At 46.2% G+C, this 23,338-nt stretch overlaps 1 protein-coding gene and 1 long non-coding RNA gene across 3 annotated transcripts in view; both read right to left on the reverse strand.

Moving 5' to 3' along the window:
- Positions 1-400: 400 nt before the first annotated feature.
- The window catches only part of CRLF3 (cytokine receptor like factor 3), a 28,839-nt gene continuing 5,901 nt past the window's right edge, over positions 401-23,338 (reverse strand). The window contains exons 2-9 of one of the 2 annotated variants that reach the window (XR_014561377.1): positions 21,149-21,356; positions 19,261-19,348; positions 18,256-18,433; positions 14,760-14,982; positions 13,397-13,529; positions 6,018-6,130; positions 4,046-4,386; positions 401-4,014 (exon numbers count right to left, since the gene is read on the reverse strand). Coding sequence is in view for 1 of the 2 variants with exons in the window: in XM_083727672.1 (XP_083583798.1) it covers positions 4,127-4,386; positions 6,018-6,130; positions 13,397-13,529; positions 14,760-14,982; positions 18,256-18,433; positions 19,261-19,348; positions 21,149-21,356 (1,203 nt within the window). In the remaining variant the exon portion in view is untranslated. Of the gene's footprint in view, positions 4,387-6,017; positions 6,131-13,396; positions 13,530-14,759; positions 14,983-18,255; positions 18,434-19,260; positions 19,349-21,148; positions 21,357-23,338 lie in introns of both variants that reach the window. The other variant, XM_083727672.1, reaches the window with a different exon arrangement.
- On the reverse strand, positions 11,660-12,102 carry LOC310834376. Its single transcript, XR_014559230.1, has 2 exons — positions 11,942-12,102; positions 11,660-11,911 (listed from the first exon to the last, which is right to left on the reverse strand). It is a non-coding gene; the product is annotated as an uncharacterized lncRNA (long non-coding RNA).

Below are 23,338 nucleotides of genomic sequence, written 5' to 3' on the forward strand. Positions count from 1 at the left end.
GTAAAGGACCCCTGGATGGTAAAGTCCAGTCAAAAGTGACTAGGGGGTGTGGCGCTCATCTCGCTTCAGGCCGAGGGAGCCGGCGTTTGTCCACAGACAGCTTTCCGGGTCATGTGGCCAGCATGACTAAACCACTTCTGGCACAATGGAACACTGTGACAGACGCCAGAGTGCACAGAAACACTGTTTACCTTCCCACCGCAGCGTACCTATTTATCTACTTGCACTGGCATGCTTTCGAACTGCTAGGTTGGCAGGAGCTGGGACAGAGCAATGGGAGCTCACCCCGACGTGGGGATTCGAACCGCCGACCTTCCGATCGGCAAGCCCAAGAGGCTTAGTGGTTTAGACCACAGTGCCACCAGTGTATAGTAAGTCAATAGTAATGGAATAACACTAGTCAAGCAGATGGACAAACTTTTATTAAAAAGTCATTATACAAAGTACGTATGCTGAGGTAAATAGATACAAGTTTTATAAACACATTCCCTTCCCAACAGTCTCCAAGTTTTACCTTAACACTGTATGGGTAAAATGTCTTCCAAAGGACCAAATACTTGTAAGGTATTGTTAAAGTACAAAAATATTGCAAATGTATTGGGAACCTTCCCCTTTTACATATATTTTTCACTAGCGAAGCAGTTTATCACTGGTCAATTGCTAGGTGCCTTTAATTTCCATCAAGCCTTTTGGTCCTCGTATCCGCTTTCTTGGTAAGCTTTCAAACCAATATTTTGCACAGTGCTGCTGTTCCCAAATACATTCACACATGCTCTCCCCCCCCCCCACCACAAAGGATTATCAATCCTAGGTAAACTCCCCCCCCCCCCACATGTGACGAGTCAGTCAATGGTAGAAAGGCATTCGGGCTAAATGAAAGCACTAGAACTGGTAAAACATTTATTTATGGGGCCAATGGCTAGCTTGCCCTTTGCCTTTTCCTCATTTGGGAAAACAGGGTTGGAAACTACTGTTGCAGGAGTGAAGCTAAGCAACTTCAGCCACCCAGTTCTGTCTACAAGTTTTCTATGAACCAAGCACTGCATGCATGGACTTCTCAACTCCCGTCAGCCCCAGCCAGCACAGACAGCGGTCAGGAATGATGGGAGCTGCAGTCCCAACAGCATATGGCATGTGTGCCTTTGTGGAAGGCAGCACAGCCTCCTCCTGGTCAGAGGCACATTAACAAGCTCCAGTTCATCTATAACACATTCTAGTGCAGCGGTTCTCAACCTGTGGGTCCCCAGATGTTGGACTACAACTCCCATCATCCCTAAGCTCTGGCCTTGCTAGCTAGGGGTGATGGGAGTTGTAGTCCAACATCTGGGGACCCACAGGTTGAGAAAGGCTGTTCTAGAGGGAGGAAGAGGATTCCCACCCTGCAGTGTATATATCTCATGTACACACACTTGACAGCTAAATGTGAATTGGTCTTTGCCGTCACATTTTTCTACGTAACAGCAGGGTGACATCCGACAGCACTGGCCTGATCACGCAACAGGATTCCCCCAATGCGCTCTCAAAATCTTATGGGAGGTTTAGGAAACAGATCTGGAGGGGAAGGAGAGTTAACCACTCTTAACAGTGTTTTGCTTTGTTTGCTCCATTTAAAGTTTGCAGAGCTCTGCTTGCTTACATTAGATTTTACTATATTGCCTAATTCTTAGAATTGCTCTAAAGTAGCTCACGCCTTAATTGTGATTCCTGCATTGCGGTGGGTTGGACTAGATGATCGTCGGGGATGGGGGTCCCTCCCAATTCTACAATGCCACCTGCGTTAACATGACTAAGGCAGGCTGCTTGCCTGAGTGCAAGGGAACTATACTGGCACGTGGCACAAGAGAACACGACAAACCCCAGCTTTCTACTTTGAGGCCAAGGGAGTGTCGGGGGGAGCCTTTCGCTTGCAAAATGTCAACAGCCTCTGTTCCTAGAGCAGTTGGGATATGCAGAAAGGTGCTTTCCTGTTTTTCATCAACAACGTCTTACTTTGTTCGTCCCTAACAGGATGCTGTGGTAAGCAGCCTCTGGCTGCCACTGAACAGCTAGAGTTTGTGACAGGACATGCCTGCAAGTTATACTGGTCTGTACTATATTTTAAACATGAAAAAATGGCATTTCACGTCACTTGCACGGTTGAATTTGCCTAAACAAAGGGGGCGGGGGAGAGACCTTTGGCCTTCCAGAACTTCCTAAATTACAAGCCACATCAGTCCCAGCAAGTATGGCCAATGGCCAAGGCTAGTGGAAGTTGAAGTACAGCAACTTCTGGAGGGTCACGCCTGGCCTAAACTATCATTTAGCCTAGGTGTTGTTGTGACTACAACTCCCGCCATCTCTAGCTAGCAGAAGCAATGCTCAGAGATTATGGAAATTGTCCGAAAACAGCTGTTTGGGAAACAGTTTGGGAAACCCCGTTTGAGTGCCCAACTGTGCCACACAGCAGTTATTCCCTGTTTAAGATCACTACCCTGTCTATGCACTGACCTTGTTACATCAGCAAAATAATAAAATCCCTGAAAGATGATGCATTTACAGACACCTTTGTCTACATGGTACCTTAACTTCAGCATCATTCATGTAGCACGCTATCCTAAGTAAGTTATTGCAGAGTTGTTCTTTGAACTCACGGATGGGTAAGAAAGGGCAAAGCAACGATGTATAAGAATGCTGGTTAATTCTGACTGCCACCTACTATAGATTCCCACCCACCCACCCACAAATGCTCAGAAGTTCCACAAAACCTCCTTACAGAATGAGGGTAGCCTAATTCTTTCAGCAGAAGGACGCTGTTGAGGTCAACCCACTGACAGCCATGTGCCAGAAGTGGCCAACACAGTCACTAGCCATATATCAGACACAGCCTCCCCTTCTGCTGATTAGCAGAAAAACAGGGCGGGGAGGGAGAGACAGAGATCTTTTCAATAGCATTTTTCCTGATGGGAGTACTGGGCTAGGAGAGGAACATCTCCTAGATCAGGACTTCTTCTTTTCCCTTGTAAAAAAATCTCTTCCTCCTTTTGGGAGCCACCACTCCCTCTCAGAGCCTCTAGATCAGCGGTTCTCAACCTGTGGGTCCCCAGATGTTGGACTACAACTCCCATCATCCCTGAGCTCTGGCCTTGCTAGCTAGGGATGATGGGAGTTGTAGTCCAACAACATCTGGGGACTCACAGGTTGAGAACCGCTAATCTAGATCATCCTGCAATGTTACCTTAGCCAGAGGGAAAAGAGACACTTTTCGAAGGTAACCAAAATTGCCTGATCTTAACAGGCTGCTGCCACACATGGCCTCCTGGGCAGGATCTGCCCCACAGGCTGGCCTCCCCTACTATAGAATTTCCCCTGGGAACATGTGACATCATCTTGGTAGAGGCACTTTCTGAAGCAGGAGGTAATAATAAAGCCCAAGTTAAATATCAGCCGTTCGATGGCACTCAACTGGGCTCTGCATGTTCACTGTTGGAAAGCTTATCTATCTGTCCTGTACAATACTTTTGAATAAAAACCAAGGCACACAGGTAAAGAGATGAGACCGAGGTACTGCACATGGGGAAACAAATACTTCAGCTTGCTGCAGTAAATGGGGGAGCAGGATTCAAGAAACACTAATGCCTGGTATTCAACTGACAAAAATGAAGCATTTGCTGAGCGTCTGCCCAGCAGCAGTTTACAGTACCGTACTCTCATGAATAGGATAAGCATACAAGGAACTTTGGTCCATAAACCCTGAGCCAAAAGAACAGCACTTTAGCAAAATTGGGCTGTTCATTAAGCGTAACCACACAGACAGGAGCACAGCAAAAGGTTCAACTCTGGCTTTTCCTCCCTTAAAATTAATAATAATAAAAATAATAGTAATACAAATTTGATAGCAAGAGTGAAGGCTTACTCCCCACCACCACCCCAGATTACTTAAACACACCATCAGTATTTTAAACTGTATACAGTAAATAGTTCAAGTAATGTTTATCACATCGGCAGGTTGCGTTAGAGGGCTTCCTCCTGCACAGACTCACACCAGTGTACTCAGAGCCTGCACTACTTAATCGCTGTATCACCAAGTCCAACCACTGGAGGAATGATACAGTTTAAAACAATTGGCATCATTTCAGAGGTGGAGAAGTTAGAACACCAGCACCTTCCAGCCTGGATAGGAGAACGAACACCCAAAATAAAGAGAACCGCAGGACTGATCGAGTACCCAGTCAAAGACCACTTCCCTGTTGTTGGAGCCAATTGTCACTCTGAGTTTGAAGTTCCCCCCTTCATTATTATTATTGGAAGGGCCTAAATTCACAGCTTCTATGTCAAATGTCACAGCTGATCCTGAAGTAACCGCAGGCAACTGGTTTGTCATCTCTTTTCCGTTTACAAAGACAGCACCTGGAACAGGTAAGGCAAGAAACATTAGCTTTCATGAACTAGACATGAAAACCCAGTAACGTCTGGACTGTGATCTGACTATTCTATGCCCCTTTGCAGCCTTGCAAACAACTTTATAAAGGTTATTAGAGAAGCTTTTGTTTAGGGAAGCTTTTAATGTTTGATGTATTACAGTATTTTAATATTTTTTTGGAAGCCGCCCAGAGTGGCTGGGGAAGCCCAGCCAGATTGGGGGAGAGGGTTATAAATAATAAATTATTATTATATAGTATTATATTATTAGGCCAGCAAGAAATCAGCATTAGTTAATCGGTCCAATTTTTATTATTTCTTTATTTAATTTTTTTTTTAAGCTTTCCATTTTATACCAATTAAAACCAAAGAAGAAGCCAAATACAGATGCCAAATTATATATATTTTTGGCATCTGTATTTGGCTCCTGTAGCCAATCGGAAGCCACGCCTTGGTTTTTGAATGATTTCGGGAGTAAAGCGGACTCCTGGGACAGATTAAGTTTGAGAACCAAGGCTCCACTGAATTTGTTCTCAAGAGCCCTACCCTTTGCTCCACAATGCGTTGATTTCCTGAAGTAACTATAAATTTCCAGACTGCTAGCCATGCTAAGTCTCTTGGAGTCCTGCAGTACCCTAATGACGAATACATTTATTAAGGCATAAGCTTCTGTCGACACAGTCCAGCTTTGTCACGATGCACGAAGTGAAATGTTAGTTGGCAGGTAAATAATGGGGGAAACTGTAAGGGGGGGTGTTTGAATGCCAATGAGATGCAAAAATGAAAGTCAGAGATAATTAAATGTGTGTTAAATAGGCACACTTTCTGCTGAGGCTATCAGCAACCAGGGACACCTCCTCCATCATGCTCCAGCTGAGAGCCACTGCTATGGATACAAAGCTAAGTTATACAGTGGTACCTCAGGTTACATAGGCTTCAGGTTACATACGCTTCAGGTTACAGACTCCGCTAACCCAGAAATAGTGCTTCAGGTTAAGAACTTTGCTTCAGGATGCGAACAGAAATCGTGCTCCGGCGGCGCGGCAGCAGCAGGAGGCCCCATTGGCTAAAGTGATGCTTCAGGTTAAAAACACCCGTTTCAGGTTAAGAACGGACCTCCAGAACGAATTAAGTACTTAACCTGAGGTACTACTGTACTGTATTTCAGGCATAGGCAAACTCGGCCCTCCAGATGTTTTGGGACTACAATTCCCATCCCTGACCACTGATCCTGTTAGCTGGGATGATGGGAGTTGTAGTCCCAAAACAGCTGGAGGGCTGAGTTTGCCTATGCCTTTTGTATTTGAATGAAGCTGCCTTGGGAGAAGGTTGTGCCCTTAAGAGAGACTTATAAATTTCCCGTTGCTGTTTGGAGGTCACCAGGTTGGGCGATAGCTCCCAGATTCTTGAAGCTTCACCTTCATAAGCAGGATATGATTTTTACGAAATAAAAATTAAACAAGTAAGTTCTAAAAATAAAGAAATTCACAGTTCTAAGGTTTTATATAGTTCCGGAATTTGTAGACTATATTAGAGGACAGAAGAGGGCAAAATCTGGGATAAATCAGATTATTTTTCATTTAAAAAAAGTTGTGCAAGTGAATTCTTGGGCAACTCACCGTTGGTGCTCACGCAAACTGCTTTATCTCTCTGCAGGGAATCAGCACCATTCTGCTGCGCCACACAAACACCTATGCTGTCTTTTTTGTCCGGCTGACCGACTGTTTCAATTCTGAGGAGAAAGTTGGATGCATTTTGTGCTATTAATATAAATTCTATCAGTTTTTATCAATGACAATGCACCTTTCTTATGGTATCACCCACACCCTGAAAATTATGGCAACAATGTTGACGTTGACGTTTGCCTCAATTCAGCGGCAGTAAATTGGTAGGGGAAACTTTATTGCTGAATCTGTGGCTCGTTGGAACGGCTGCCTCTTTGTTAAAGTGGAGCAAGCTAAAGAAAAAAAAAACCAATTCATAAAACCTCTCTAGGTGAGGGTTTGCCTATTCATTCCAGCGCAGGGACTATCTCAGCACATGGAGCTAGACTATGTGCAACTAATTCAACACTGAAGTAAGCTGGCAAAACTGTGACAGCTCAGGGTGTAAGCTGATCCAATGCATTCATGGGTCATGTGCCATTTTGGATATAGGCACATCTAAGAATGTTGAACTATCACATAAAGAGATGACATTCAAAGGGCTGAGGGATCACATTAGAAAAGACACACAAATTATTATTACTTATTAATTAATTAAATTAAATTTTGTATACTGCCCTATTAAAAAAAAAAGATAAAGGACCCCTGGATGGTTAAGTCCAGTCAAAGGCGACTATGGGATTGTGGCAATCATCTCGCTTTCAGGCTGAGGGAGCCGGCATTTTTCCACAGACAGCTTTCCGGGTCATGTGGCCAGCATGACTAAACCACTTCTGGTGCAATGGAACACCGTGACGGAAACCAGAGCACACGAAAATGCCGTTTACCTTCCCGCCGCAGCAGTACTTATTTATCTACTTACACTTTTGGCGCACTTTCGAACTGCTAGGTTGGCAGGAACTGGGTCAGCGCAATGGAAGCTCACCCTGTTATGGGGATTTGAATTGCTGAACTTCTGATTGGCAAGCCCAAGAGGCTCAGTGGTTTAGACAACAACGCCACCCGTATCCCATGAACCCTATACACTATATCCGCAGGTCTTAGGGTGGTTCTCAGGATAAAATGACAATATAAAAACACAAAATACATATTCAAAACAAAAACAACTCAATATTTGGCCACATCATGTTCCTAGACCCCCAGGTAAACAACCACAGGTGCTTTTTTAATATTCTAGTATTCTTACAGTTTTAGACAGTTTCTTTTTTATTTTATGAAAAATGTTTTTCAAGTTTTAATTAGTCTAGTATTCATTCTGATTCAAGTTAAATAACCCATTTATCTTCCCATTTCATCAATGCGTCATACGCACCGCTATGTGAAAAAAATGCATTATCCTTGTTCAGATGGTTATTAATGGGGAAGACATCATTCTTTTTCCCCTTTCAAAAAAATCCCCACCATTCATGGAAGAATGTTATCTGCCTGACCAATGAGACAAAACACCTGCAGATTGGACCTATGCAAGAAGAGGAGCACATTTACAGCCCTGCTTCTTGCCGGTTAAACATACCAGTGAAGTTGTAGACACTGATCATAGTGGCAGACATAAAAGAAAACACACCAGTTTATTTTAGAGATGACGCAATTTCCTATAGCCAGCAATGAAAGCAAACTGGATATGGAACATGTGTCGAGCGATAAGTATCGCTTGAAATTTTCAGGAGGAAATTACATTTGTTTTGCTTGCTTTTTACTTTTTTTTAAAAAAAAGGACAGGTTGGACAATAATGAGACGCCTGTCAAGACATTTTGAGTACAGCTCAAAATTGTAGCCATATTGCACTGTGAATACTCCCACCAAGCCTTCCTGTCTCCCAAGAGCCAAAAATGTGCGTTGCAAAATGGGAGGGGAGGAGGGAAAACCTAAATCTCTTACACCTGGAAGCAATCTAGCTCTCTTTGGAAAAGTAAACCCGAGATTTACAATCAGATTTTGTCAGCCAATGTTGTTGTTTTTTTAATGTTTTTTTAATTTAAAAAATACTATTTTAAACTTCTGCACTTATTTATAGCCACTGGTTCAGATGTGCTTCGGAGTGAAAGTTCTACATTAAACGAGACAGCATCTCTACTTGCAGGAGCTCTCTAGGATCTAACGCAGGCAGAGAAGTTTTTTTTCTAATTACTTGATCCTTTTAACTGGAGATGCTGGGAGCTTCTGCATGTGAGGCACACGCTCTACGACTGACCTATGGTTTCTTCCCAACTTCTGGGGAGGGGGAGGCAGGGAGCAACTATGGACACAATAGCATTTCATTCAGTTAATTAACTTCTCACACACGGAACGCTACTGTGTTTGGGGAAGGATGGCTCTAGAAACTGAGCTGACGTCAAAGAGCCGGCCGGCAATAAATCACACCGTTCTAACTTAACTCTTTATTAGCAAAAACACGACCTTCACATTTCACCCTTGGCTGAGCGTCAAGCCAAATGAGCACAGCAGCTCACCCCTGGTAGACCTTGCTCCATGAATCAGTTGCCGAGACTGAAAGTCCCCACAGCCATCTAAGTCACCTCCTCTCCAGGGCTTTCCCCAAGCAATCAGAGACTGCACCTATATGCTGTTGCTCCACCTGTTTCAGTCCTCTTCTGGTTCTGGGATACCAGCGGGGAGGGTAGTTTGTCAAAGCAAGAGTGGGAGACCCCCGTGACTAACCAGCCTGACTCAGTGTTGCCTCTTGGCCTCCCTCCTCCTAGTCTCCTGCTTCAGCTTCTGCCTCTGATTCTGGACTTCCCTCTGCCACTGACTCTCCCAGCTCACTAAGCCCTGTTACCTCTTCCTAGTCTTTCCCCTCTTCTCCCTCTGACCACCCATTAATGTCCTACCCTTCTTCCCTTGATGGTTCCCCAGCTGACGCCTCCCACCATTCCTCTGAGTCCCTGACAGGTAAACGCACCAGTCCATGACGGATGAACAGCGGGGGCTGTCAAATGACTGACATCACCCTGAAGAAATACCTCTGTCAAAGCAATGTCTGAGTCAGGAGAAGCATCCGTGGAGGAATAATAAAAAAGAGTGAGCCTTGTGGGTGCACAGCCTAGCGAGAGCTCTGAGGCAGCGTGTTGTTTGAAAACATTTCTGTCCCACTTTTCTGTTTAAAAAGCATCCAGGGAAGCTTGTGGCAGCAAAATGCATTTTAAAAACAGCCCACTCCTACTCCCACAGAAAGGAAGGAACAGTAGGCAGAGAGGGAAAACACAAAAATGAGGGGAAAGAAAATGAATCCACTAACGGCCTTAGGAAATGAAAAGGTTACTACAGTGGTACCTTGGGTTACATACGCTTCAGGTTACATACGCTTCAGGTTACAGACTCCACTAACCCATAAATATTACCTCGGGTTAAGAACTTTGCATCAGGATGAGTACGGAATTCGTGCAGCGGCGGCACAGTGGCAGCAGGAGGCCCCATTAGCTAAAGTGGTGCTTCAGGTTAATACAGTTTCAGGTTAAGAACAGACCTCCAGAACGAATTAAGTTCTTAACCCGAGGTACCACTGTATTAAAAATTTAACTTGGAACAGTCTAAATCTGAGAGGTGGGCGTCCACAAGAGAACACGAGCAAACCGACTCTTCTGCAGTGGCTCCACGACTTTGGAACTCCCTGCTAGTAGAGCTGTGGGAGGCAGCTGCACTTCAGCCTTGCTGCAGTGCCCTAAAGACTCATAGGTTTTCAGTGGCCTCCCCAGAGCAATTTTTTTTCTCGCTCACTGGACGGAGGCAGGAATCTCGTTGTGCTGTTGAAGTTCTGAGCCTGCTTTATTCTTGGCTTTAGTAGTAACTGATATTTTATACCTGCAGTGTTTAACGGTTGCTTCATTTTTAGGGTTGTTAGGCCGAAGAATTGATGCTTTTGAATTATGGTGCTGGAGGAGACTCTTGAGAGTCCCATGGACTGCAAGAAGATCAAACCTCTCCATTCTGAAGGAAGTCAGCCCTGAGTGCTCACTGGAAGGACAGATCCTGAAGCTGAGGCTCCAATACTTTGGCCACCTCATGAGAAGAGAAGACTCCCTGGAAAAGACCCTGATGTTGGGAAAGATGGAGGGCACAAGGAGAAGGGGACGACAGAGGACGAGATGGCTGGACAGTGTTCTCGAAGCTATCAGCATGAGTTTGACCAAGCTGCGGGAGGCAGTGGAAGAAAGGAGTGCCTGGCATGCTCTGGTCCATGGGAGTCGGACACGACTAAACGACTAAACAACAACAACAATTATTTTTAAAACAAAAGAAAAACGACACCCTACCTTTCTCTGATCGTGGAACTCAAAGCAAAGCTATGCGGGGTTCCGAGATGATGGCCCATTCAGGCGCTGAACAGACCTAGACTAAGCTCAGCTCCAGCAAGGCGGCTGCATTATGTGGGTGGGAATGTGGACACACTGACGGAAAGTCAAGAGGGAAGGAGGGCAGCCACAACCAGGTTTGAGACCTGGGTGCAGCAGCCAAGTAGGTCCACTCCTGGGTCCCCTAGCTGGAGAAGGCAGGAGGATGCAATGTAGGGCCTCTGCCGATAGCCTACCAGGCCATATGGAGCTGGTTAGAGCAAGTGGGAAGCCTATTGAACGAGGCTTCCTAAAACTAAGCATCTGTGTAATCAGAGACTAAGTTTCTGCAACTGGCACCAGGGCAGTTCCACAGGGGCCCTTCCTTGGCCCAAACAGCATTGCCCTGGGGACAGGAGCAGTGCCAAGATTTCTAACATCATTGTCCCAAATTAGAAAGTTTAAGTCTGAAAGCCAACATTGCCCAAGCAGCCTCCTCCCGCTGGGAGGTTCCGCTGAAGTCAGCCATCCGTAGCATAGTCGGATCTATAATTAAGGGGGAGGTGGCAAATATTGGACACAAATGAACCAGCAACTGCAGCTGGAATCTTTGCAACGGCTTCAGCGGAACGAGTGAGCTCCTCTGCCAAGGGAGGAAATGACTAGATAAGGGATCACTCAGGACAATTTAGGGCACTGTGGGCTTCAAATATCTTTAAGACTGAGGGGGGCGGGGAAATGGTCCGTCTTGGAATGTAATGAAAGAAGATCGTGGAGAAAAGCTGGACTGCAGACGCCCCACCTCTGCTCTGCCCCCGGTTTGCACCACTATTTAAGAGAAGCAGCAGTGTCGGGGATCTCTGAGGGTCAGCAGCGTGCAGCCCCTTATCCATGCCAACCCTTGGCCAGTGTTTGAAATTAGCCAAGTGCCTGGCGCATTTTGCACCTAACTAGCGGCTACTTGCAACCAAGTAAAGATGCCTGGGGATCATTGGATCTTGACTGTTTTCACACACTAATACTGCATGCTGTAGAATTCTACCGGTTATATTTTATCTGCACAATCGGAATGAATTTGAGGAACCAAAATGCATTTTTCTGTGCAGCCTGAGCAGGAGCTGTGAACGTTATATTCAATTGTTGTAGCTTTTCTTCACTTACCCCACCCCACTGCCCCGCTCACAGTTGTGAAGAGTATTCTCACATTATGAATGATCCATGTCACCGTTAAGAAAAAGAGGTTGGAACAGGACAGTGTATATATATATATATATATATGTGTGTGTGTGTGTGTGTGTGTGGACTGTCCCTGGATAAAGTTACTTTTCTTAAGTCCTCAAAGTTCTTAACCTAGCTCAAGGTTGTCATGTGATCTAGCCAGATGTTTAACTGAGAATCAATCAAAGTCAGTCCATCATTTGGAAAAGAAAAAGACTTTTAGAGCCATCTTGCCCCCAAAAGGCAACTAGACATTCCAATTTGGCAACTGTAACCTTGGTTTAAGGCGCCACATGGTGCCTAGATTATATATTTTGAGTTTCTAACACTGCCCTTGGTGCTACAGGTTTACCCCTTTTGTGCTCAAGGAATGCTGGGTAAAATAAGGCAACGGTTAGGAATGCTGGGTAAAATCAGACAATGCGTCAAACTCAGTCAAAACAACAGGTGGCCAGATTTCTCAAGGACATAGCTGTCAACTTACAGATTTGAAAATAAGGGACCAGCAGCCTCGAAAATAAGGGATCCGTAGCCAAAATAAGGGATTTTCTGAACACGGATGTCAGGGGTTCAGAAGGAGAGACACAGGAGGGGGAGCAAATGGAGAGTGAGGAGGAGGAGTACGAGGGGGGCGCAGGCAGTGACAGTGGCCAGAGTTATTCCACAAGCCTCTCTAGCGAATCGGAGGACTCACAGAAGGGAGCACCGGTGGCCAGAGCAAGGGAGATTCCAAGGGAGAAACCTCAAGAGGGAGGGGCCAGCGGGGAGTCCCTGAACAGCAGCTGGAGATCAGGGCCAGCGTCTCCACCAGAGCGCAGTGGGGAGGGGGAGTCCCAGGAGTCGGGACCAGTGTCCTCACCACCAGAGGGAGGAGAGGAGTCAGGTTTGGCAACACCCACATCAGGAAGTGGGGAAACGGTCAGAAGGAAAGTCACCGGCTGGGCGCGCGCGCCAAGTTCAAATGTACAGGAGCGCGGCACAGCGGGGAGCCCGGGAAGGGAGCCAGGTCCTAAAGCCCGCCGGAGGGAGGGGCAAGACTCAGGAGGCTCCGCGTCAGAGGAGTCCAGGAAGGAGGGAACCCCAGAGGGCAGAAGGACCCAACGCAGGAAAGAGCAGCGCAAGAGGTGGAGCCGGGCTAGAATCTTAAACTGGTGTGGGTGGAGCAGTGAGTCAGAGGGGACTTAGCCGGTCTAGCGTTAAGACGTGGGCCTGCGCGCCCAGAGCTTGGAAATGGAAACTAAACTTCAATAAAGACTTTTGTATATAATATCCACTGGGCGTTGGTCCTCTGTGAGCTGGGACCTAGCGGCAGTCCTGACAACGGGTATGTTCAACTTCTGAGCCCCTCCGAGCCAAAGGCAGAAAGCCCAGCCAGCAGCCAAACGAAGCCTTAAGCGGTAGTTCCCACAGCGCAGCAACCCAGCAAAGGGGATGCAGCAAGGAAAACCACCGTCACCTCTCCGCTGGGAAGCGCTGAGCAAAGGCGAGTCCCCAGGCAACACGGCCGATTTGATCGGCACAAGGCATGCAAGCTCCACCCCCCAGTCGTTGTTAGACTCCTTATTGTGTGAGCAACACAGCCAAGCAACACAGTTGGAGCCTCCCTCCTCCCTGGCCGGCAGGGAGGGAGGGAGAGGAGCTGCTTCCTTTGAAACCCGTGAAATTTAAGGGACATCATCAATAAGGGACAGCATCGGGACACAGCGCTGGGATAAGGGACTTTCCCACCAAATAAGGGATGGTTGACAGTTATGCTCAAGGAAGACAGAAACAAACACAAGCACACACACACAAAATCCTGCTGGGGAAAACATGCTGTGGCACGTTAGCTAAGCAAAACGACTTACCGGAATGTCAATGTCTGACCACAATAGTAGGTTGGAGCTCTGGAGTACAGCACCCCGCCCACTTGTGAATCATTTCGAAGCGCAATGTTTCTTCGGCTGCTCAAGCTGTAGCCTTCAAAGCCAGGCGTCCATTCTAACAAAGGAAGGGCAAACAGGAACTAGCACACACGTGCGCATCACTCGGAGGTGCAAGGTGGCCGTGCGATGCAACACAGCCTTCCCAGGATGCTGGGACCCCAGCTCACCACCTGGGAAAAGAGGGGCTGCAACACTCATGTTTAGAGAACGTTTGTCTGCACTCCAAAATGGGAAGACTGCATTATTTTGAAGTGGGGGGGGGGGGACTCCACACCAGCAGCATTACAAAGATGGCAAGTCTCTGTTCCTAAACACACCTATAGGTAAAGGTAAAGGTACCCCTGCCCATACGGGCCAGTCTTGACAGACTCTGGGGTTGTGCGCCCATCTCACTCAAGAGGCCAGGGGCCAGCGCTGTCCGGAGACACTTCCGGGTCACGTGGCCAGCATGACATCGCTGCTCTGGCGAGCCAGAGCCGCACACGGAAACGCCGTTTACCTTCCCGCTGGTAAGCGGTCCCTATTTATCTACTTGCACCCGGAGGTGCTTTCGAACTGCTAGGTTGGCAGGCGCTGGGACCGAGCAGCGGGAGCGCACCCCGCCGCAGGGATTCGAACCGCCGACCTTTCGATCGGCAAGTCCTAGGCGCTGAGGCTTTAACCCACAGCGCCACCTGCGTCCCAAACACACCTATATCCGGACCCAAATACGTCCACTCAGACAAGTCCCACTGGAATCCAACTGAGCAGGATCCAACTGGGTCCTGTTGGGGGAAGTCCTCTGCAAGTCCTTGCATCAACTGGGCATCAAGATGGTAATTATATTAATAATGACCCGAAAGACCTACATTGGCTCCCAGTACATTTCCAAGCACAATTCAAAGTGTTGGTGCTGACCTTGAAAGCCCTAAATGGCCTCGGTCCAGTATACCTGAAGGAGCGTCTCCACCACCATCATTCAGCCCAGACACTGAGGTCCAGCTCCGAGGGCCTTCTGGCAGTTCCCTCGCTGCGAGAAGTGAGGTTACAGGGAACCCAGGCAGAGGGCCTTCCCAGTGGTGGCACCCGCCCTGTGGAATGCCCTCCCATCAGATGTCAAGGAAATAAGCAACTATCTGACTTCTAGAAGACATCTGAAGGCAGCCCTGTTTTGGGAAGTTTTTAATGTCTGATGTTTTATTATGTTTCTGTATATGCTGGAAGCCGCCCAGAGTGGCTGGCACAATCTAGTCAGATGGGCGGGATACATATAGTAAATAATAATAATAAATGCGAAGAATAATACCGTGGGGCACCAAGGTGGAACGACCAGTCTGAGAAACACTCCACGGGCTCCATTCTTGGCGGCCATCTCCTCGTGCACAAACCCTGAACTGGTAATCGACATTGGGATCAATATGGAGCACTATGAATTCTGTGTCCGAGCCGACATAGACATCTTCAAAGTGGTTGGCCGTACTCTTACGATACTGTAGCCTGTAATCTTGTGGCACAAAGTCCTCATCGACCTGAAACAGAGCCCAGTTATTGGATTAACACACTGCCTTTAATCTTCCTCCAATTCAACTATCTTGCTAGCTCTCTGAAGTGCAACGTTGTCAAGGTAATATTGCAAAGCACATTATTTTTGCTGGCTCAGGGTCACATGGGTCAGGAAGTCCTCAAGAAACCTCTCCCAAGCTCTCATGTCACAGCAGCGAAAGGAGAAAAATCTTAGTGGTAATTGCATTCTGCAGCAAATAAATAAATAAAAATTTGGGCGCCCAGAAAGTTCAGTTGTGTGTTCTGAATAAAATAGTGTAAACAGATACCGTATTTTTTGCCCCATAGGACGCACTTTTTCCCCTCCAAAAATGAAGGGGAAATGTGTGTGCGTCCTATGGGGCGAATGCAGGCATTCGCTGAAGCCTGGAGAGCGAGAGGGGTCAGTGCGCACCGACCCCTCTTGCTCTCCAGGCTTCGCGCAGATCTCCGCAAGCCACGGGAGCCCGCGCCAGGCTCCCGCAGCTTGCGGACAGTTGCCTGCATGCTGACGGCTGGGGTCGCTACGCTCAGCATGCCCAGACTTTGCGCGGCTCTCCGCAAGGCGCGGGAGCCCAACGCTGGGCTCCCGTGGCTTGCGGAGAGTTGCCTGCATGCTGAAGGCTGGGCGCACTGAGCTCAGCGCGCCCGGGCTTCGCACAGCCTTCCGCAAGGCACGGGAGCCCGGCGCCAGGCTCCCAAGGCTTGCGGAGAGTTGCCTGTTCTGGGGGCTGGGGTCGGGGGAAGCTCGGGCTTCCCCCGCCCCAGCCCAGTGCCTGGGGGAAAATAATTTTTTCCCCTTTATTTCTCCCCAAAAAAACTAGGTGCGCCTTATAGGACGGTGCATCCTATAAGGCGAAAAATACGGTAATTATGCAAACTGATGTTTGAACTGCAAAAGGGACTCAGCTTGCATGTTTCATTTGAACTCACTCTTTGTAATTTTTGTGGAAAGAAAAAGAAACAGGCATGGGGCTCCAAGAACCTGTTTAGACAAGCATTCTCCTGAACTTTAAACTATCTGATCCAACTGTTTTAATTGTATTTTGAGTCGGTGTAATTGCTATGCTTCTAAAAGGGCTTGTTTTTACTGTACAGTGGTACCTCGGGTTAAGCACTTAATTCGTTCTGGAGGTCTGTACTTAACCTGAAACTGTTCTTAACCTGAAGCACCACTTTAGCTAATGGGGCCTCCTGCTGCCACCGCACCACCAGGGCATGATTTCTCTTCTCATCCTGAAGCAAAGTTCTTCACCTGAAGCACTATTTCTGGGTTAGCGGAGTCTGTAACCTGAAGCATATGTAACCCGAGGTACCACTGTATGTCTTAATCATGGATGGTTTTTAATTATTTCTTGAGGGCACTGTTTTATTGTGAAATTTAATTATGTTGTGTTTTAAAAAAACCAAAACAAGTAATTTATTTTATACTGCTTAGAAGCTATTTTGGCACGCAAAGGGCATATAAGTAAATAAAAAAACAACCTGCGCAGTTTCAGAAGGAAAAGGACGGAACAAAGGAGAATGGCAGTCGAGAATGGCAAGAAATCGCAAGGAAGGGAAAAGGAAGCCGTGCAGACCACCAAAGTCTCCCTTGAACACTGGGGTTTCATTGACTGCAGCATAAATCCTGTCCGAGGCAGAGAAGACCAGGAAGCAGCAGATGACATGATGGTCCTATTTTATTACTGCATTAACTATCCTTGTGGAGTTGTGTTTTCTTTAATGGGTTGTTGAGGGTGCTTACTTATCGCATTGCATTTGTATCCTGCTCTCCTATACTTTTAGAAGACATCTGAAGGCAGCCCTGTTTAGGGAAGCTTTTAATGTTTGATGCATTACTGTATTTTAATATTTTGTTGGAAGCCGCCCAGAGTGGCTGGGGAAGCCCAACCACATGGGCGGGGTATAAATAATTTATTATTATTATTATTCAGCAATGTTATGTGTAATGTTCCTAACCTTGGCCTAAAGACGCAATAAAATATTTAATAATAATAATAATAATAATAATAATAATAATAATAATAATAATAATTTAAATCAATCAATATGTGAACATTGTAGCTGTTTGCAATCATTAGCAGGATATCTGTCTTCACTCACTATGGAGGCTGGCTACTTCTTTTTTTAAAAGCAAAAAGTTATCCAAAAATGCACTGTATATCTGTTTAGGGAACCATCTCAAAGTAGGTATTTGTAAGCCACACAATCATGGATTTAAAAACTGCTACTTGTAATATGAATTCATGAGAAAGTCTTTAATTTGTGGAGAAGCTTCCTGAGTCTATGAAATATGAAGCAATGAAACATACTGTAATTTCAAAAGGGGAATAATTTGGGTCAACACACAGAGAGAGGAAGGAATCTTTTCTGTACCCTTCTTCTTGCTTTTGCTTATAGATGCTGCAAGTTAATTTTGGTTTTGCAAAGAACTTCAAGAAGTCTGCAGAAACTGTCCAAAACATTCCAAGGCAAAGCAGAAAAAGACAGATTTTTGAAAACATGGAACGCAAAAAATATCATAGCCAGCTAAGACTGCAATCCTACACCCCACTTACTCTGGAGTAAGCCCCCCCCCCCCGAATTCAACAGGACTTACTCCTGAGTATACCTGGTTAGGATTGGACTTTCAGTCTATGAGGTCAGAGTAACTGCAAACTGTCTTGCCTGAGAATCAATAATCACAAACTGTCTTAAAGGTAAAGGGATCCCTGACGGTTAGGTCCAGTCGCAGACGACTCTGTGGTTGCGGCGCTCATCTCACTTTACTGGCTGGTCATGTGGCCAGCATGACTAAGCTGCTTTTGACAAACCAGAGCAGAGCAAGGAAACGCCATTTACCTTCCCGCCAGAGTGGTACCTATTTATCTACTTGCACTGGTGTGCTTTAGAACTGCCAGGTTGGCAGGAGCAGGGACCGAGCAACGGGAGCTCACCCCGTTACGGGGATTTGAACCGCCGACCTTCTGATCGGCAGGTCCTAGGCTCTGTGGTTTAACCCACAGCGCCAACTGCGTCCCTAGACTAGTAATAGAATCACAAAATTGTAGAGTTGGAATGGACTCCCAAGGATCATCTGGTCGAACCCCCTGGAATGCAGGAATCAAATTGAACCGCCGACCTTCTGATTGGCAAGTCCTAGGCTCTGTGGTTTAACCCACAGTGCCACCCGCTTAAATGAAAGTGATTAAAGCACAAACAAAAAGAAAGAAAGTGCATATTGGAGACTGATCTTGAATAGACTCTTTTCCACCCACCTTGCACCACTTAACAATGATGCCCCCAGGCTTCTCAATCAGCTCTTCTATCTGTATTGGTGGTCGAGATGCCACTGTTCCATGGTTAAATATCTGATTTCTCACTACTGTAAGGAGAGAGTCATCCAGCTGTGCAGATAAACAAGGCACATCAACCAAGGATGGTACTTCTGGCAAACTAGAGAGAGAGAGACAGAGAGACAGACAGAGGGAGAGACTATTCAGCACTGCTAGTAACTTGATAAGCAACTGTTTTCAAAGAATCAACAAAGGTTTGGCGCTCTTGATTTGTTTACATAGACAGGATTTACAAGAGAGTGCACATGTATTTGATTATCTCCCCAACCTCAAAAAGCTTTTTTACAAAACCCAGAATTTAGCCTACTTGAGTTTCACAGTAATCTCTTCTGAAATCATTTCAAATGATGACCAGACAGTGCTTTGAGTTGAAAGGCTGAATGCTGCTATGAACAGCAGTCTTGCTAGTTCATGCACAAACAGGCTAAGGAATTCTAAACCAGCGTTGCCGAAACTTGCACCTTCCAGATGTTCTGGACTACGGTTCCCATCAGTCCCAAAACATTTGGAGGGCACCGGGTCAGGAAAGGCCGGTCTAGACTGTACCCTTTTTTTAAGAAAAGAGGTGTTTCTCATTCAGATCAACTGTCCTAAACTGGGAAAACCCTGACACCCATTATCAGCCAGTCACACAGGTATCAAACTTCCACCCTCAATTCACGGCTCTTACCCAGGGTCAGCAAACTTTTTCAACAGGGGGCTGGTCCGCTGTCCCTCGGACCTTGTGGGGGGCCGGACTATAGTTTGGAGAAAAAGAATGAACAAATTCCTATGCCCCACAAATAACCCAGAGATGCATTTTAAATAAAAGGACACTTTCTGCTCATGTAAAACCACACTGATTTCCGGACCGTCTGCGGCCAGATTTAAAAGGCAACTGGGTCGGATCCGGTCCCCGGGCCTTAGTTTGCCTACCCATGCTCTTACCTATCCAGCTGAATATGCAATGCCTTTTTGGTAAAGCTGCAAAGCTTGTCACTCTCCTCCCCTGTTACACCATGGATGACAGTTTCTCCTGGAATAAAAAATAAAAATTAAGATGTTCCTATTGAGAAAAGTGGCGATGTGGTGTAAACCACTGAGGCTTGGGCTTGCCGATTGGAAGGTCAGCGGTTCGAAATCCTGAGATGGGGTGAGTTCCCGTTGTTCGGTCCCAGCCTCTGCCAACCTAGCAGTTCGAAAGCACATCAAAGTACAAGTAGATAAATAGGTACTGCTCTGGCAGGAACGTAAACGGAGTTTCTGTGCACTGCTCTGGTTTCGCCAGAAGCAGCTTAGTCATGCTGGCCACCTGACCAGGAAAAACTGTCTGCAGACAAATGTCCTCTCCCTCGGCCAGTAAAGCGAGATGAGTGCCGCAACCCCAGAGTCGTTTGTGACTGGACTTAAATGTCAGGGGTCCTTTCCCCCTTTTTTTATTGAGAAAAGGCAACCCTGACCTGGAGGCAGCAACTAGGCACATGCAACATTCAATTCTGCATCGGAAGGTATTTCTACAACAGATATAATGGCTCCAGAGGCTAGGACCTGATCCAGTGGATTCAAGTTACAAGAAATGAGATTATGACTAAACTTCAGGAAGAACTTTCTAACAGTAAGAGCTGTTTGCCAGTGGGACGAACTCCCATGAGACGTGGTGGACTCTCCTTCCTTGGAGGTTTTCAAGCAGAGGTTGGATGGTAATCTGTCATGTATGATCTAGTTGAGATTCTTGCATTGCAGGGGGTTGGACTAGATGGTCCTCAAGATCCATTCCAACTCTATAATTCTATTGTAGAGAACCCGTCCGGTTTGGGGAAGGAAGGTTCCAGCATCCTTTCAGAGGCCTGGCATCTCCTTCCCAAAGCCAGAGAAACTGCTGCCTGGCTGAGGGAGGGAGATGTGATGCTCACGCATGTGATGTCAAGACATCACGTGCATGATGTCCTCCCACCTCAGGAAAAAAAATCACCCTTGCAAGCTGGTGCCTCTGGCCCTAATTGTTCACCTGCAAAAAAAAATTCACCGCATGCCACTGCCATCATCCTGGCCCATTGGCCATGCTGGCTGAGTCTGATGGGAGCTGGGGAAGGCCGATCTAGCACAATGAACCTAGCTGATGCCATGTGTACCATAAATGAAATATAACTAGTGGGGAGGAGGCATGTTGCACATAAACATCCGCATGCACTGAAAGCATGTGCGAAGGGGGTCTTGCAGCAGCTAGTCCCATCCCCTCACCAAGGATGTGTGTGGGTGTACCAATCAGAGACCCTGCATGCTTGGCAGTCATGTGGACAGGCTCCAAGTGCATAACACCGTATTTTTCGCTCTATAAGACGCACCAGACCACAAGACGCACCTAGTTTTTGGAGGAGGAAAACAAGAAAAAAAATATTCTGAATCTCAGAAGCCAGAACAGCAAGAGGGATTGCTGCACAGTGAAAGCAGCAATCCCTCTTGCTGTTCTGGGTTCTGGGATAGCTGCGCAGCCTGCATTCGCTCCATAAGACGCACACACATTTCCCCTTACTTTTTAGGAGGGAAAAAGTGAGTCTTATAGAGCAAAAAATACGGTATCATAGGTGGATTCAGTTCCTTCCACCCAAGGGAGGAGCCAATTGAGATTCTACATCGCTTGGAGGTGTCTTGTATGTTTATATTGGTACCTAAGCAGGACCAGTCAACTGTCACCTAAGATGCAGGGAGCATCATTGGCAGAGGAGTGGGGCAAGACAGTGTAATCCCTGCATGCGTGCTGTAAACAAGTGAGGGTTTTTTGGGGGGAGCCCCCATGCTCAAAAAGAACTGGCATGTTTTTAAGATAGCCTCCTACCTTCCCGGAGGAGTTCATCAGCAGTGCCAACACCCTGTTCTATTAGCTTTCGGCACTCGTCCAATGGTTTGATGCTCTCTTCTTCAATGGCATCCACTTCTTGTAGCAAGGACGCCAACCGCTCATCCAGAAGCTTCCTCAAGGTCCCTTTCAAGTCGTTAAAATGCTGTTCAAGTACATCCCTTGTCAGTGCCGCACTCTCTTTGATCTGGAAGGAGACCAAAGGCATGAGAAGCCAGGCCAACTGGGGCAGGGCCAAAACCAATCGGGCTCTTGCCATTCAGAATTTGTTGTACCTTGGTTTTCGAACAGAATGCTTCCGAAATGTTCAAAAACTAAGGCACAGCTTCCGAATGGCTGCAGGAGAGTTCTGCAGGAGCATTCGGCTTCTGAGGCAAAGTTCGCAAACCGGAACACCTGCTTCCAGGTTTGCAGCGTTCGAGTTCCAAGTTGTTTGTGAGCTGAGCTGTTCAAAAACCAAGGTATGACTGTAGTAACATCACAGGGTGCAGGAGAGCTCTCAAAACCATGTAGTACAACAGAGAAAAATTACAGGAATATAATTATCATCGTCATCAATTTAATTATTTATACCTGTCCGAGAACAAGAATGAACAGCCCAATCTGTATTCCTAAATCTAAGAAACAAGGTCTCCAAAGTAAAAACCACTCCCCTCTCAAAGTTACGGTTAGCTCTATGGGGAGGGGGAAAGAGACAAACTCCAGGCAGTTTAACGGCTGGATTGGGGAGCAGGGCTGTAAACACATTTGTAAGCACTTGGTGAGACTGCAATTTTATATATTTATTTTCATGACCCATGTTCTTGAATACACGGACTTCTTGAGATTTTGTGCTCATCCCTACAAACTATTTTAACAATACGATTTAGACTGGAGAAATGGAACAGGAGGGTACAGCATCGCCCCCTCTCGTCAATGCAATTAAACTTGGTGCTCCTTGCATCCAATTTAAAATTTAAAAAAGAAAACAGGCGAGCTGATTATAGGTCTTCCCACACCACATCTGGCTTAGCCTGTGGATGTCACTTGGCAGCACTCATCAAAAGGATCTGCAGTGCAATGGGGAAGCAGAATGACTATGACAGAATTAGGCGGAACTTCCCCCCAGAATTCCACACATCCTTGATTAACAAAACAGAACAAAGCATCTTGCTTACATTAAGGAGAAAAGCAGCGTGGGCAGTTTCTGTCCTGAAAACCAGGCATAAAGGAGGGGAAAGAGTGATTGGGCACATGCCATTCTCATCCATTCCAGAAAGGTCCACTGCTGCCACCCTCATTTCATTAACAGCTTCATGCAATCAGCAATGCAACGATGCAAGGAAAGAGAAGCCAGTGGTGCAAATTTAAAAATTGGCACTAATTGTACGGCAACGTGCCTAATTTATGCTAAGCAGAGCAGCCGAATTTCAGAACAGACTTTCTGAGAGCAATCACCACCGCAAGATGCCAAAATGATTTTGCAATAACCATTTCACACGATAAAGAATAGAGCTAGTTTGTAAATTTAATCTGGTTTGGAAAGAGAATTAAGCCATTGAGAGAAATCAATCCTGGTCCAGATGGAAAAGTTGTTTAAAACCGTTTCTCTCAATCAGAGAGGCTGCAGAGATGTTAGCCAGATGTAACTTCTTGATCTTCAGAAAAACACAGGATGCTCTACCATTATGTAAAGCTCAACTTCCTCTTTAAGCCACATTCAAAGGACTTTGAAGTCCCCTTGCAGCTAAGACTTCACTTGCTCTTTCAGTGCTTCAGAAAAAAAGGAAGTATACATAAAACAGAAGTGGCAGGAAAAGGAGAAGGGAAGCACTATTTTCTCCCCTAGATCTTTTAGGCCAGATCCTCCACCATGCTGTGCAAGGTAAAAAAGGGACATAGGGCCAGGTGGCTGCATGAGTAAATCTCAACTTATCAGCTGGTATAGTATATTATTTATCCAGCACAATAAATAAAGCATCCATGTTAGGGGAACAAACCACTGATGCGGCAACTCAGGACAGAACAACTGCAGTAGTGTAAGGTCTCTTAAAAATTAATCGCATATATTATCCTTCACTGAAACAGATTCCAGGGCTGTTTACCAAGGTTAAAAATAATGAAAGCTACATTCACATTGGAATAAAAAGAATACACTTTTTTTAAAAAAAAGTTAGCAAAGGAAACAGT

This window comes from Podarcis gaigeae (genome assembly GCF_964106915.1).
Source record: "Podarcis gaigeae genome assembly, chromosome: 2".
NCBI lineage: Eukaryota > Metazoa > Chordata > Lepidosauria > Squamata > Lacertidae > Podarcis > Podarcis gaigeae.